Raw genomic sequence first — 15,726 nt, 5'->3', positions numbered from 1 at the left:
AGCCTCCCTTCCTGCCCTGTGTGCTCTTCTCTGTCACTGTTGTCCTTTCTAGTTCACTTCTGCCTGTCCCCTCTCCCTGAGTGCTGTGCCGGCCTTCCTTTATCCGATAGTACCTTGCTCATTAGTAATTGTGAGACTTAGACTAGCTCATAGACAGGAAAGTTCTTTGTAAAGAGTAAATTACTGTGCAAACAGCGAAAATTATATATGGTTAGTGATGCTTTGTTTTCCTCCTGTAGCTCGGGCCTCAAGAAGAAGAGAGCACTGGTGTCTCATTTGAGAAGTCAGTGACATCCAACAGGCAGACCTGCCAGGTGTTCTTGCGGCTCACCCTGCATTCCAGGGGCTGCTTCCATGCCTGCATTTCATACCAAAACCAGCCAATCAGTAATGGCGAATTTGACATCATAGTCCTAAGTGGTGAGTTGAAAGAAAAGCTTGCTGTGATTTAGTCCTATTCCCAGATCACTTCTTCTTTGCATCTGCACTCTTCTGACAAGCCTCACAGATGTTTGATATTTGAGCCAGACTTGGTGTGGAGCCCTGTGGACCAAAGATCTGGTGATAGATAATTTTTTTCTCCCCTGTCTTGCATTCTAAACCTTATTCCTTGTTATACTTCAGAGAATGAGAGGAATATTGTTGAACGCAATGTGTCCACCTCAGGAGTCAGCATTTACTTTGAAGCTTATCTGTATAATGCTGCCAACTGTACCAGCACTCCGTGGCACCTCCCGCCCATGCACATGAGCTCTGCCCAGCGCCGGCCTTCCACGGCTGTGGAGGAGGAAGAGGAAGATTCGCCGTCTGAGTGTCACACCCCGGAGAAGGTGAAGAAACCGAAGAAGGTGTACTGCTATGTGTCACCAAAGGTTGGAGCTCCCATTCTTGCCTTAAAACCCCCTGCCTGAGCCTGCTTGTAATTGGTATTTGGTAACAAAACCCACAAAGCAACAGTCTGAGAATCAGGGCGAGATCACTGACTCGTAGGGTTTCTAGGATACTAAGAGGGGCTGCCTAAAGTTGAGCAGAAGGTTGTGCCTGCTCTTCTGCTGCATGTTCGGTTTGGGCTAGGTTACACCTCTGTCTGGGGAGTCTGTGTGCCTTGTGCTTGAGAGCACCTGTGGCACTCTGCTGTTTGCTTCTGGGATGCATTTTCAAGGCATGGCTCTCAGAGTTTTAAAGAAAACTACTTTTAACCATTAAAAATTCCTCACTAGTGTAAAAATGACTGTTAGCCCCTTGTACTATTCAGAACAATTTGATCTTTCATTCTGTGATTTGTGAAACCGCAATAAATGGATGTCATCATCAGGGAACAGGATTGGAATAGAGAGATTTTTGGCAGAGACAAGGAGGTGAACTTCCCAAGGCCCTGGAGCTAAGAGGCGCTTTGTGTTAGGGATTTTCTTTTTTTAATATTTGTATATTGTTTATTCGTTCAGACCTCAGAAAAAATGAGACTCTTGAAACATCTCATTACATTCCTTTAATCTCATAACCAAAACTGAGTTCTAATTCTGTTCTACTTCAGAACGCTTTGCTATGTGCCATTCATCATTTAAAGATCTAGCCTTAATTTGGCCTGGGGGAATGGTAATGAGGGAAATGGTGAGGTAGAGATAAAACAGGATCAGCTACAAATTAGTAATTGTTGAAGCTGGTGATGGCTTCATTCTACTGTTTTCTTTGGTATGTGTTTGAAATTTTCTTTAATGAAGAGTTTTTTAAAAATCAAGAAAAAAAATCTGACCTAATAGATGTTCAGATAATGGGGTTTTTTTTTTAGATTGAAAAATTATTGCATTATGTTTTCCTTTTTTGTAAATGACAAGAGACCTCTTTTTATTCTTACATAAGGGATTTTTATGGATTTTTTAAATGAGACTCCTCCCATCCCACACCTCCTCTTCCCCAGGAAATCCTTGGTGCTATTGAAATAGGGCTAATGCATTGGGTATGGGTCACTGGTGTTCCCTGTGCACTGACTTGGAAGAAGTCTCTCTGAGCAGCATCCGGCTAAGCAGAAGGAGATTTTGATTGTTTCTAGGTGAAACGTTCTCTACTTATAAAGTGAAAACCTGACCTCAGATATTTAGAAATGGTAGCAAACTTGAGTATTAAGATTATGAAATTGTATTGTAAGAGTAATATTTTTAATTTCCCTATTTTAAGATAGAGTTGATGTTATTTATTTGATTTCAGTACTGACTAAATTATCCTCTTTGTCTATAGGGGAAAAGGTTATCGTGAAACGTGTAGATAGGGGCTGATATTTGAATTACAATAGATTGAACCTCTATTTACCATTCACTTTATTTTCTATATGTTGGTCCTCCAGCAATTCTCAGTGAAGGAGTTCTACCTGAAAATCATTCCCTGGCGCCTTTATACCTTCCGAGTGTGCCCAGGAACAAAAGTAAGTTGAACCTTAGACCCCGTTCATGCAGAGCAGGCTTCTACCTCCAACATCCCAGCCTTCTCTTTTTTCCTAGAAAGGCTTTTGGTGTTTCTGGAAGTTCTCATTGTGCACACAGGGTTTATTGCCAAATAAAGGAGGAGTTGTTACCTCCTCGTGAACCAGAATGAAGAATATAGTTCTAGGAGAACACATGCCTACAGAAATAACAATTAGTAGCAAGTCAGAATAATACTTCAACCATTATCTTTTGCCCCTAGGACTAAGTTAATGAAGAGGGTGTTGGTATCTGTGACCTGAGCTTGGTTTCCCCATACCAAAGCTAACTCTTTCAACACCAGTATTCTCATCTACTTAAAAAAAATTTTTTTTTAACTTTTCTGAGCTTTTGGAATCTAAAGGCAAATCACCTTCCTCCAGCCAGTTTGTCCAACCTATTCCGGCAGTCATTTGTTATTTTATATATCTTTATTTCTCTCACCCTTCTTATACTTTACGTTGGAGAGTCTGTAGCATTGCCTCTGATCTTTACTAAAAGTAGTCTCTGTGACTCAAATAATTTAAAATAGAATTTGAATCATAGAGCACTGAGGTAAAAAAAAAACAATGAGATGTATTCCTGGTAGGTACTTTGAGAAAACAGGCTTAAGTTGTTTTTGTTAGTTGGTGCAGAAGGGCTAGGGATGTGAGGGGTTTTTGCTGGATTTGAAGGCTTTGTAGATTAACTCCTTTTTCTTCCCCCTTTGTTAGTTTTCATACCTCGGCCCTGACCCTGTCCATAAGCTCCTCACATTGGTGGTGGATGATGGCATTCAACCTCCTGTGGAGCTCAGCTGTAAGGAAAGGAACATCCTCGCAGCCACGTTCATCCGCTCACTTCATAAGAACATAGGTGAGGCTGGACAGGAATTCCAGTGGGGAAGACAGAGACCCTGGAGACCCTGGGGGCCTGAGTGTGTAGAGGTGGCCTGCATAGATATCCTGTAATGAGGTGTAATCACGATGGCTTTTGCTGCTCCTCAGGAGGCTCCGAGACCTTTCAGGACAAGGTGAACTTTTTCCAGCGAGAACTTCGGCAGGTACATATGAAAAGACCACATTCCAAAGTCACCCTGAAGGTCAGCAGACATGCCTTGTTGGAATCGGTGCGTAAAGTTTCATCCCCATCAATGGTTGTCAAAATTTTCCAACTAGAAAGCTCTTTGATATTTGGTTATATTCTATAGGTTATCTTTTTTATGAAACCCAAATCTCTCTCTTCTTTAAACATATTAAAGACTATTCTGTGTGTTTGGTTATACTGAGCTTGGGGCAGATTTTTTGGAGAGATGTTAATGAGAGGAGAGACTAGTTGACACATTGGCTTTAAAAATCTGTACTGAACTAGTTCCTGAACAATCTTACGGAACTCTGAGGTAGGGCAGGTGTTAAGCTGTTGTAGAAGAAAGTTCTTGTTACTGAATCCCAGGAATAGAGGAGCTCTTGTTGGATTAACAGGAAATGGTTTTTGTTGTCACTCTGGTCTGATGGAAAGGAATACCTGATGTGTGTCTGTCTCCACTGCACAGACACTGGCATAGTCCTTACATTCCTTGAGAATGAGAAGGCTTTGGTCCCTGTCCAGAAAGTGTTTGTGATGTTTGGCTCTGGTAGGTATGAGTGGAAACTCCTTTTCTCAGCCACTTTCTTGTGGCATGGCTCCCTGTCTGAACCTAGCCTTGTGGATAAAGACGTCTAGTGGATAGACTGTACTTTACTGAAAAACAAGACTCCTTGGTTCTCTTGCTGATAGCTTACTGATTTGAGCCATTTTTGTTTCTTTATTTAAGAGTTTTCTCATTAATAAAATTAGGATTAAAACCAAACTTCAGCTTCCCAATAAGTCAATGGTATAAATATGAATAGATTTTTAATATTTTAAGATTTTTTAATATTAATTTCTTCTGGAGATATGTGCTTTTTGAATAGAAGACGGTATTATTAAAGCTTATTCATGAGTAATATATTGCCTCCAAGCACTAGTGTTTAGTTACATTGACAGTGGGCAATGTTCCTGTGTTTTTGTCTTTAACACCCAAGAGATACCAGCCAGTGTTCTGATCATTTCTTTTTTTCACTACTTTTCAGTCTTTGAAAGCCACTCGGAATTTCTCCATCTCAGATTGGAGCAAGAACTTTGAAGTGGTTTTTCAGGATGAAGAAGGTCAATTTTGAAATTTTATAGTCATCTTTTTTAACTCTCCTTCCCACTCCTCCCCTCCTCCTTACCCGCCCATACACAGAAAATAAAAACAACCTCCTACACATACTCGCCCCCTCCCCTGCCACCCCAGCTTTTTTTCTGAGAGAAAAAGAAGTCATGACTCAAGAAAAGGGTGGTGTTTACTGGCTCGATGGCTTGGTAGAACTTACAGAGCACCGACATACAGGGACTTGGAGGGGGAGCTCTAAGAGTTTGAAGCAGAAGGGCAGAGTAACCTTTGTAGGACCAAGAGAAATGTGTTTCCTGGGATCTCCAATCTTCTGTGTTTCCACACTAGGGGGCATTAGCTTAGTGATGAGAATAACTTTAATCCCACAGAAAGGGGTGGGATTTATAGTTGAGGTGGACTGGAATGGAGGGCACTAAGGTGGTGGAATGGAGGAAGTGTAGAATGATGAATAAATGAACAAAAGTGATAAGAGATGGTAGGCTTGAGTCACTTTATTTTATACTTTTCAGCTCTGGACTGGGGAGGGCCTCGCCGGGAATGGTTTGAGCTAATCTGCAAAGCATTGTTTGATACCACCAATCAGCTCTTCACCCGATTCAGTGACACCAACCAAGCATTAGTGAGTCTGTGACTTCCCCAAAGGGCGGGGATGGGGAATGTGGATTATAAGGGAGAGACTAATAAGAGTTTGAATTAATCAGATTGCCTCCCTCCTCTCTGCCTTCATTATTTCATCTATAAAATAAGAGAAAATGCAGACAGATGAATATTTAACTAAAAAGCATTATAAAGCTGTGGCTATTCTACTCATTATTATTTTAATAATTAAGCCACTTTCTCAAAACATATCCGAAGCAGTTGAACTCTGTACAAGATCTAGACTTCGGCTGAAAGAAGTTCTAGTTTAGAGAAAAGGCATAATATCATCCACTGATTACATTCCATATGCATAAACCACAAAATTAATATAAGATTCTTCAACTTAATGTAAGTCAATTTTACCCTTTATCCTTTAGTCACTTTGAATTATTCAGTGGTGGCTACCAAAAGACTGATGCCATGTGGATGGGCTTTTTCATCATAACACTGAAATTCTTGCTCCCTTGGGATAGAGTTGAGGAGGGAGGACCTTTCCAGAACTCAGCTTGAAGAAAAATGGCCCAGGGCCTTTTAATCTCTCTCTTTGACAGGTGCATCCCAACCCTAATCGCCCCGCTCATCTGCGCCTAAAGATGTATGAGTTTGCAGGGCGACTGGTGGGCAAGTGTCTGTATGAGTCCTCTCTAGGAGGAGCCTACAAGCAGTTGGTCCGAGCTCGCTTCACTCGCTCTTTTTTGGCCCAAATCATAGGACTGCGTATGCATTACAAGGTAACATCTTAGGTGTGCATTTTCTACTAAGGCCCCTGGCCACTAACTCTGGAATCTCTCCACCCTGAGCTTGTTATTCTTAAGGTTGAAGGGGTAAGTGGTTCCACACAGTGACAAAGCCCATTGCTGGGTAAGAGTAGTCATGTTGTGTTCTGTGTTTTCCTGTCTCCTTAGTACTTTGAAACAGATGACCCAGAATTCTACAAATCTAAAGTTTGTTTCATCCTCAACAATGACATGAGTGAGATGGAGCTGGTCTTTGCAGAAGAGAAATATAACAAATCAGGTCAATTGGATAAGGTGAGAAGGAGGACTGAAGCCTGTGTGTCCCATGGTTCCCAGCCTTCTGTAGTGCAGGGCTGTCTACTAGAACTTTCTGCAATGATGGAAGTGTTGTCTATTTGTACTGTCTTTTGAGCACCCAAAATGTGGCTGGTGTGACCAAATAACCGAATTTCTCTTTTTACTTTGATTAATTTAAATGTAAATAACCACATGTGACTAGTGACAACCGTATTGGACAGCACAGCTTTGGGGCATTGCATCCCACACTGTATGGTCTTGGCCTATTTGAGTGGAGCCAAAGACACAGGTAACCATCCATCCCACCCATTCCTTCTTACCAGCGGAAAAAGAACTAAGTGATAGTGAAATGTCACTGCACAAGCAGCTTTGGAAGGGGTGGCAGTGTCTCTCTCAGCATTAAGGGTGGGGATATGGATGACTCCTGTTTTAACACTGTGCTTATATATTTTCAAGTGTTTTATTAGAAAATTAATGGCCAAAAATATTTCTGGTGCAAATGTGATTTCATTTACATTGTGAAGTTAAATAATATGAAATGAAGTTGCAGTAACATATAATTGAAAGCAAAATAGCAGTGACTGAGAATGTGTCATCACTGTAGAGCGGTGCTGATAATCAAATAGCCTTTGTGAACATTGTGGGAATCCCAGCTGTCAGCCTTTGCACATATGTGGGCGGAGCCTATCTTCCTAACCCAGCAAGGCATCTAGAGTCAATAGAATACTGAATTAGGGTCTGCAGGCCTAGGGCAGTACTGATTTTAATTGAGTTTAATATGAATTCTAAATCATAGTAATTTACTTCTTAGGCTACTAGTTAGAAATGCTTACACACATAAGATAAAAATATCCAGAATTGTGCATAATAACAGAAAAAGGTTTTACATATTTAGATCCATTGAGAATCCTTGCTGGAGCAAAGTTCCGTCCCTACCATGCTGTCACTGGGACCTTAAAATCTGATGCTGTAACTAAATGGAGGCTTTCATTCACCTGTGAAGACAACCGTGGTCATTGTACACAGGTTTTCTGGGGTGGTGGCTTTAAGCTATACCTCAGGGCTTCCTCAGAGCTCCCTTGGGAATTGTTTATTGGGAGAAGGGTTTCAATTCTGTTTGAGAATTATATAGTTCAGCCTTTTCTTTGCAGATAGGAAGATTGGGGGCCGAAGTATGTAAGTGACTGAAATCCTGTAGCGAGTTAGTCACCAAGTATCAAGACGTGGCTTTTTCCATTGACTCACGCTGAAAACAGAAGAATGTAGGGAACAGCTGTGCCCATCTTAGAATTTCCGAGACCTGAAGAGACTTCTTCACTACTTGTCTGGCTTTATTTATTGTCAGTTGGCTCAGGGGTTAAAGAGAAGAGGTCAGTAATGGTTTAACTTTGTATCATAGAAACGTTAAATATTGCTGACAAGGAACCATTATATTTTCCTGTTGCATCAACACTATTTATTTGATCAGGTCAGAGAAGACTCACTCAGATACCCACTTCAGATATAGTAGCGAGTAGCATACAGCAATAGCAGTAGGAACCCTGAAGCTTAGTAACTAAATAAAACCAAGCGTGTTGAGAACCTGAGTGCACAGCAGGAGCTTGTGACTGGGATGGAATTCAGTAATGATGTGTTTGTGGGACATACTGGGCAGATACCATCTTAGAAACTCCCATCCACATCCTGTCCCTGTCTTCTGCCTCTTTTCAGGTTGTAGAACTTATGACAGGTGGAGCTCAAACCCCAGTCACCAATGCCAATAAAATCTTCTATTTAAATTTGCTGGCCCAATACCGGTTGGCCAGTCAAGTGAAAGAGGAGGTGGAACATTTCCTAAAAGGTGGGATCCTGTCTGCTCTTGGTTTTGAGGTGAAAGTACCTGTATCTGTGGTGTGGATATGGCTTTAACTTGGCTACTTTGTTTCAGGCCTGAATGAGTTGGTCCCTGAGAACCTTTTGGCTATTTTTGATGAGAATGAGCTTGAGGTAAGTGCTTACAGTTGGAACCCCCTGTTCCTGGCTTTGTGTTTTATTATGCCCACAGGAACCAGCTTACTGCATCTTCTGTTATGAGATGTGGTAGAAAAGCCTTTTAAGAGTTGGTTTCACTTTTGTCACTCTTCCATGCATTGACCCTTTCTCCAGCTTTTAAACAATTTGAATGTGAAGGAACCAGCAAATGGCTAATTATTTATGAAGAGTAATAATATTTATTTATTTATTATTCATTTCTGTTATTGATACTGGTTGAATAGGGAAGAATGTTGATATCCTGTACAATCTTCATAAATCCTGTGACATTTAAAGTTAGTTTAAGGGAATAATAGAATTTATTTGTTCAGAAATTGTTTATTGAGTGCCTCATATGCCATGTGCATTTGGGGAACTGGGGAGTTAGCAATGAATAAGACAGTGTCCCTGCCCTCATGGAGCTCCATTCTAAGAGGAGGCAAACCAGAAATATGACATATTCACAGCTTTGGGCTACAGCACTATATAGTTAATATATTCTTACTTTACATCCCGTAACAACCAAAATGTGGCTATGAGATGGTAAATACCTTTCTATAATTAGCAAAATTGAAGTTCTATGAACTTCAGGTGCAGGCAACAAAATAAAGTCATTTTTTCAACCTGCTGCTCACAGGTGATAGATACACTGCAAGTTAATAGTTTTAACTTCCCAGAGCCTCTTTCCTGCAGAGAGGAATTTCTTCTTTAAAAATGGGGAAACAAAAAGTAGTTGCAGGTGGTCTTACACAATTTTGATTCATGTTAAGTGAACTGGCTTTGAGAACAAGAGTCAAAGTCTTGTGCAATTTTCACCACATTTTGTACCTTTAGATATGAAATATGAATAATGAACTCTCTATCCTCAGCCTGAAGTTTGTGATAGACCTGTCACCTAGTGCTGTCATTTTGAGGGCTGAGGAACAGGTACTGGTGTATTTTGCTTAATCATGAAGCAAAGCATTTGTAACAACTCGTAAAGTGAGTAGGAGGAAGGACACTATCTCTTACACGGTTGTTCCCCATCCTGCCCTTGGTTGCTCATTAGTTGAGCAATTTCTTTTTGAAGGATCCAAGCTTCTCAGGCTTAATTTGGGCTTTTCTTGTCTCTTGATTAGGCTGTATCATTCTTTATAGCTATTGGATGAGTACTCACAGTCTGCTAAGTAACTTGCTGGATCCTGAATCAAATTAGGACATCAACAAGATGTTTAGGACCCTGATGTCATTAATGTTCTCATTTTTTGGCATTCTTTTTCATTTATCTGATCAAGTAGAGGCGGGGCTGAAGGGACCGTAGTAAAAATTCAATCCGTAAAAGAAGGATGGATCCTGGGAAAAAGGAAAGGCCATCTAACAAATTCATAAATGGGGCTGGGGGTCTTCATCAAAGGGCAAGGGCCTGCTTTTCCCCCTGGTATTCATTCCCAGGCCACATCCAGAGCAGACCATCAGTAAACACTTAGTTCCCATTTTGTCCTTTGTTTCAATTGAAAATCATCCATAGCAGCAGTTCTTAATTAGGAGTGCACATCAGAAATGCTTAGGAAACTTTTTCAAAATACACAAGCTTGTAACCCATCACTAGAGATTCTAATTCAGTAGGTCTAAGGTAAGGCCATAGGCAAATATATATATATTTTTAAGCTGTGTGATTTTTACTGCACTGGTTATAATTGATTTTCCTGAAGCGGTGTTCTGGCATTATGACCTCACCTTCTATCCTCTTTTTTGGTATTTTCTTTATTCCACATTTTGCACATCAACATAGGTAATTTTGACTTTATGGTGGGTCTTTGCCCCTCTGACTATCCTAGTAACACCTGTCTGTTTTCTCCAGTTGCTGATGTGTGGGACTGGGGACATCAATGTATCTGACTTCAAAGCCCATGCAGTGGTTGTTGGTGGCTCATGGCATTTCAGAGAAAAGGTAAGTGAGCCAAACTTCTTTTAGTTTGATTTGTGCCATGTTGGAAGGGAAAAGTTTCAGAAGAAAGAAGTCAAGGAGTTGGAGAAGCAGACATGTCAACTGGGGAAGTGTGATATATGTGGGAAAAGCAGGTGGTTGTCCAGGCAGAAGGGAGCCCTGGTCCCTCAGGGCTGTCATGCTGACTGCCCCAGGGGCAGTACATTGGAAAGGCAAAGAAATAGAACCAAGCAGTCAGCAACTACCCTCCAGTCTGTGTGACAATATCAGTTCCTTTTAAAGAGATTGTCGACTTTAACCATTCCTACCTGTGTCCTCAGTGGGCAGTCACTGGGACCCACCCCCACTTCAGAATATCCTGTTCCTTCCCCTAGGGGTCAAATCCCGGGCTACACACGGGTGTGACCCCAGCCTTGTTCTCTCCCTGCCAGGTCATGAGATGGTTTTGGACCGTGGTTTCCAGTTTAACACAGGAGGAGTTGGCTCGTCTGCTTCAGTTCACAACAGGCTCCTCTCAGCTACCACCTGGAGGCTTTGCTGCCCTCTGTCCCTCATTCCAGATTATTGCCGCTCCAACCCATAGCACGCTACCAACTGCACACACGTGGTGGGTATCTGACTGCCTGATGCATGCTGTCATGGGGGATGACGTTTCTGGCCCTTGCCAGCGTTTCTCATGGTGTGAATTAATCACTGCTCTCTCCTTGGCCTTCCAGTTTCAACCAGCTGTGCCTCCCTACATATGACTCATATGAAGAAGTGCACAGGATGCTGCAGCTGGCCATCAGCGAGGGCTGCGAGGGCTTTGGCATGCTCTGACCACTCTCCTGCCGTCCACTTGGCACCCGTGCTTTCTGGAGCATCCAGGTGCACGTAACACACATAACCACTGACCCTCACATACACATAACCATCAGCCAGAAGCTGCTGCATGCTCCCCAGTGTCTGGAGTATTTGGTCGCCTACAGGCCTTGTCCTTCCCTCGCCCCCCTTCCTTCCCGTCTCCCCTACAGGCCACTTTGGCAGGTACGTAATCTGAGCTGCTCACTCAGTTCCAAGAAAAGGGCCATGCTGCTGTAATTTCCATTGGTTCCTAGAAGATCTCAGTAGCGGGAGCTGCCTCAGTAGCTGAGGGAGATTTCTTGGAGAGCTGGTATTGCTCAGCGTAGCTCAGCCTCCTCTGCTGATGCTCCTTAAACCTCCCTTCTGTGGCCCTACCTACTTGACCTGAAGTCAGCAAGTCCTTCTTGTGGGCAGGGTGATTGCTGCTTCTCGCCAAAAGCAGCCCAGATAGGAAGTAGCCCATGTGAGCAGTCTTCAGTTTTGTCCCTCTGCACTGGACTTGTGCGCAGGCTGTGGCACTGGACTACCTCTCATAGTGACTGATAGCACAAAAGGATCTTTTTTTTTTTTTTTGAGGTGTCAGAACTGGAAAAGGAGCTTTCCTTGCAAGCATTTCTAGAAATGATCATTAATCCATCAAGAAGAACTCTCTAATAAGCTTTTTCTTGAATATGAGCCAGTGAGACAAACAGACAGACCTAAGAATGTGAAAGATAGCTGGGCTGTTGCCTCCAGTGCTGAATGTGATTCTCCTTTAGGGTTATGGGGCATGCCTAGGCACGTGGCTGGCTTGAAGACTACTGATGCTTGTCCCTGAGTTTGTTCTTTTTACTGAGGCGTGGCTGGGCCTGGCCACTTACCTCCAAGTTATGCAACCTGCTAAGAGCCGGGGATTCTTTAGATTTCTACCGAAGAAAATTTTGGAGCAAGTGATTAAGACAGTAAGATAACATGCTACTGATGCCTGCTTCTCTCTCTGCGTGGTGTTCTTGGACAGCCCCAAGGCAAGGGAAAAGGAATCAGTAATTTAATTGCTGATCACAGGTCCTTAGGGTCAGGATGCTGGGAACACATAGAGGAGATATGTCAGACGATAACACCTAGTTATCCCAGTCACTTCTTGTCACTCCATCAGTTACCAGGAAGGGGAACTAAGGAGGGAGGAAGATAGATTAGATTCACTGTTACATGATGATTGAAGAGAACTTGCAGCTGTTTCTTGGAAGATGACGACAACCTTTTTCGTGATTTGAATGAAAACATTTTCAAGACTCAAAATTTCATCGAGTTCCCAAGTTTCTGTTTTTAAGAAGGCTTTGCTGCAAGCTACCATTCCCAATGGGGCATTCGACTCTAAGAATATTACAAGCCATCTTTATTGCCAAAACCAGCAAGTACAAAGAGTCCAGAGATGAGGCGGGACTTGCAGCAATGCCTTGGCCTCCTGGAAGCACGTCTGAGCCCTCCTGTTCCCAGGGATCATGAGGAACATGCCTTCTGAGCTGCTACACTTCCTGCCTGACCTCACTCCTTTGCAGTTGTCATTTGTCCTTCTTGGCATGGATGCTGACCTCACTCATCCTTGGGGTCTAGGATCTAGCATCAGGGCCTCTATACCCCAGGGTCCTCCATGCCACATGGTCACTGCTCTCCTCAGGGACCAGGACAAGGTGCTGCTGCCTGCCCCAGTGTTTTCCCACGGGATATGTACAGGCAGGTTTCATCGTCCTCTTGGGAAACATGATGCTGCCCCTCGGGCCCATAGAGGGATTTCCAGCTGGGGGCACGTGGGCTGGTTCTGCTGTCTTTGGCCATTGTTCCTCTTCTGGATTCTGCATTCTCCCCTCCAGAGACTGATGCTGGAGCTTAAGTTGATTTTCTTGGCTAGGTCTGTCATTTTAAGCTCTAGTTACAGCACTTTTCAGAGCATCCTGGGTACCATTGCAGCACAGCTGCGTCCTGTGGTGGTTCTTAGCCCTAGGATCTTTGTTTAACAAAAAAACCCTTTGGTACTGTTGTGGTTTTCTATTCTTCTAGTTTACTCTCTCCTAATTCTGTTGAAAAGTATCTTTGCTCTTTTGACCTTTTTCTTTGACCTTTTTTCCTAATCCTGCTTTGGAACTAGCCACTGTGGGGAAAGGTACAACATGTCGGAGAGAAGGAAGAGTGTCTGTTACTTCTTGAGCAATTTTCTATTCACGTTTCTTATTTTGTCCAGTTCTTTTATTTATGCCCTTGTGGCCCAGATACTTGGGGGGCCAGCTAACCTCCTGGCCTTTGAGTGTCTTTGAAGGAGACCAGGCACCAAGTGAACACCAAGGAGAATGTCAGCGTGTTTCTAGAACTTCAGCAGAGACCAAGCCCTGCTGCAAATTTGTCAGGCCAGGCAAACAGGCCAGACAGTTGCAGTGGTAGTGTAAAAATTTTGTACAGTAAATAAATGAATGTTTAAAAGGACTAAGGAGCAAGTGACTGCTTTAAGTGATGCTTCAGGGCTTAAATTGGAGGTGGGGAAGGAAAAGGAAATTTTAGAAATGTTTCTGCATTTCCCCAGTAATCCCTTCAAAAGGAGTCAGCTGGGGTAGAATGTACCCCGGAGCCCAGGCCTGGCCAGGACCTTCTTGCCCTTTCACCCTTCCCTGATTGCTGTCCATGCTGCCGGGCAGGCCCACAGTGCTCATTTGCACAGACCGCCAAAGGCTGGGACAGGTGCCTGTGCTCAGCTCCAAAAAACCAGTTTGACAAAAACAGAGGATGTCTGTTGTCATTGGTCTTTTAAACATTAATTTGTTGTTGTTTTACTACATAAGAAACTCAGTGTAGAAAATTTGGAAATAAAAAAAATACCAGAAAAGTTAAGTTACTCGCCATCCAGAGGTAATAGCACTTTGATGGATATCCTTCTCATTTGCGTATAATCACATATTTCTCAGTGTCCTCCCTAAACACACACACACACACACACACACACACACACACAGGTGCTTTCAGTTTCTCATGCACTGTTAACCACTGAGCCACTGCAGATCAAGTTCTCAGACCTCTACCCAGCCACCCTTTTCTTAGGACTACAGTAGAGGTTCTCCAGCCAGCAGCTTGACCAGAGTACTCCTTACCTCTGCTTTGGCTTCACTTAGAGCCTCAAGCATAATAGATGAGCTCAAACTATCCTGTAATACTTTCATTTAAAAATGAATGATTCCTTTTTCTTTTTCTTTTATTTTGGGATGAACATGTATACCAAAAAAAGGACATACAAACATGTACAACTTAACAAATAATTATAGGGGAAGTGCACATGTAACCACTGTCCAGGAGAGAAAGAAAACAGCACTGCAGAGCAAGTCTCCTCCCACCCTTTTAGAGGTAACTATTGTCGTGACTTTTAGGCTTTTTCACCAATCCCCTTTTCAAACAGTCTGTCCTAAAAATCACAGTGGGGAGAGGGTTAAAAAGAGCCCATGTCATCTCAAGGTCAGTTTCTCTATAGTAATTACTACTCACAGTTAGTTTTAAATCTTCTGGAACCATTGTCACCCCATAAGAATCTAGTTCAGATTCCTGATGCTCGATCTGATGAGTCGTATTCCAAGACCACAAGATCTCTCTGCAAAGGGCTTTCCCCAGATATACTAAATTGGATAGTCCTTTGTTTTTATACCCTGAAGCAGTTTTGTGGGCTGATCTAATGTGATCTCTTTGGTGGTCGGCAGGTTCTTGAAAAGCATATACGTGTAGTGGTATTGAAAATGACTCAGTACTAAACTGTCTCAAAAATTGTGGGATGGCTAGTATTTCTGACTCAGGGTACTGAATCTGTGTAACTTCTAACAGAAAGCTATCCCAGAGTTCTTGGAGAGCTTACTGTTTTTGGAGTGCAAAGGGAGTGGATTTAGAAATCTGCAGGGAGCATGATGAGGATCTTGGTTTGTATGTGACAGGGGGGCTGCTAGTGTTGAGATACGCCTTGCTGTGAATACCTTTCTCACCCCCCAAATTCAGTTCATTTTAATGTTGCTTGTATAAGAATACTTTTTGGCAACCACAGCAGGCTGCCTGCTGGTTCTTAGCAGTGAACCCAGGTATAGTCTCTGCAAGATGGTCATGAATGCCTTAAACCATGTTCAGCTGGCCAACCAGTCAACTTTCTGAGTGAGCAAAGTCTTAGGACTTCACCTTTTCAGAGTGATTCTAGGAAGAAATCAGTCTTGGACTACTCAAGGAGGTAGGTGAGGATATAAATTTCTTTTACTAATTTTACTGAGTCCTTGACTACATGGCCCACCCGGATGACAAGAACCTGCTTGCATGCTATGTTTCTGACTTAAGGGCCCCCAGGCCTCCATCCTCCCTTGCGGAATAGGCATCTCCTGTCATTTGGCCTTTTCTCAAGATGCCCTTTAAATGCTTTTGCATTGAGTGTGCAGAATGGGACGCTCAAAGGGTAGGCAGCCATGAATTGATGAGTTTGAAGATTCATATTTTAACTCCCATGGTTCAACCTTGGGCAAGACAATCTTTCAGTATTAGTTTTCTGACCTGCAAAATGATGCTGTTAACTAAAGAAAATTGACTAATAACTTGGATCCCTTGGAAAAAAGTTTTGCTATGTACAGTATGTGTGATACCATATTGATTATA

General features: G+C 42.6%; 1 protein-coding gene and 1 long non-coding RNA gene across 8 annotated transcripts in view; one reads left to right on the top strand and one right to left on the bottom strand.

Moving 5' to 3' along the window:
* The window catches only part of AREL1 (apoptosis resistant E3 ubiquitin protein ligase 1), a 39,357-nt gene extending 25,402 nt beyond the window's left edge, over positions 1-13,955 (top strand). For 6 of the 7 annotated variants that reach the window (XM_032482366.1, XM_006184479.3, XM_032482367.1 and 3 more), the window contains 14 exons: positions 240-420; positions 625-872; positions 2,342-2,419; positions 3,170-3,311; positions 3,443-3,564; positions 4,547-4,622; positions 5,142-5,251; positions 5,823-6,002; positions 6,177-6,302; positions 8,016-8,145; positions 8,233-8,291; positions 10,156-10,245; positions 10,674-10,849; positions 10,959-13,955. In XM_032482366.1, the coding sequence (XP_032338257.1) occupies positions 240-420; positions 625-872; positions 2,342-2,419; positions 3,170-3,311; positions 3,443-3,564; positions 4,547-4,622; positions 5,142-5,251; positions 5,823-6,002; positions 6,177-6,302; positions 8,016-8,145; positions 8,233-8,291; positions 10,156-10,245; positions 10,674-10,849; positions 10,959-11,061 (1,821 nt within the window). In that variant the 3' untranslated portion in view covers positions 11,062-13,955. The remainder of the gene's footprint in view (positions 1-239; positions 421-624; positions 873-2,341; positions 2,420-3,169; positions 3,312-3,442; positions 3,565-4,546; positions 4,623-5,141; positions 5,252-5,822; positions 6,003-6,176; positions 6,303-8,015; positions 8,146-8,232; positions 8,292-10,155; positions 10,246-10,673; positions 10,850-10,958) is intronic. The other variant, XM_032482368.1, reaches the window with a different exon arrangement.
* On the bottom strand, positions 19-15,478 carry LOC116664345. The gene is made up of 3 exons (XR_004320829.1): positions 14,918-15,478; positions 9,317-9,321; positions 19-30 (listed from the first exon to the last, which is right to left on the bottom strand). It is a non-coding gene; the product is annotated as an uncharacterized LOC116664345 (long non-coding RNA).
* Between the last annotated feature and the right edge of the window lie 248 nt (positions 15,479-15,726).

Source organism: Camelus ferus, chromosome 6, assembly GCF_009834535.1.
Source record: "Camelus ferus isolate YT-003-E chromosome 6, BCGSAC_Cfer_1.0, whole genome shotgun sequence".
Taxonomy (NCBI): domain Eukaryota; kingdom Metazoa; phylum Chordata; class Mammalia; order Artiodactyla; family Camelidae; genus Camelus; species Camelus ferus.
This window is presented reverse-complemented; position numbering and strand designations above follow the sequence as displayed.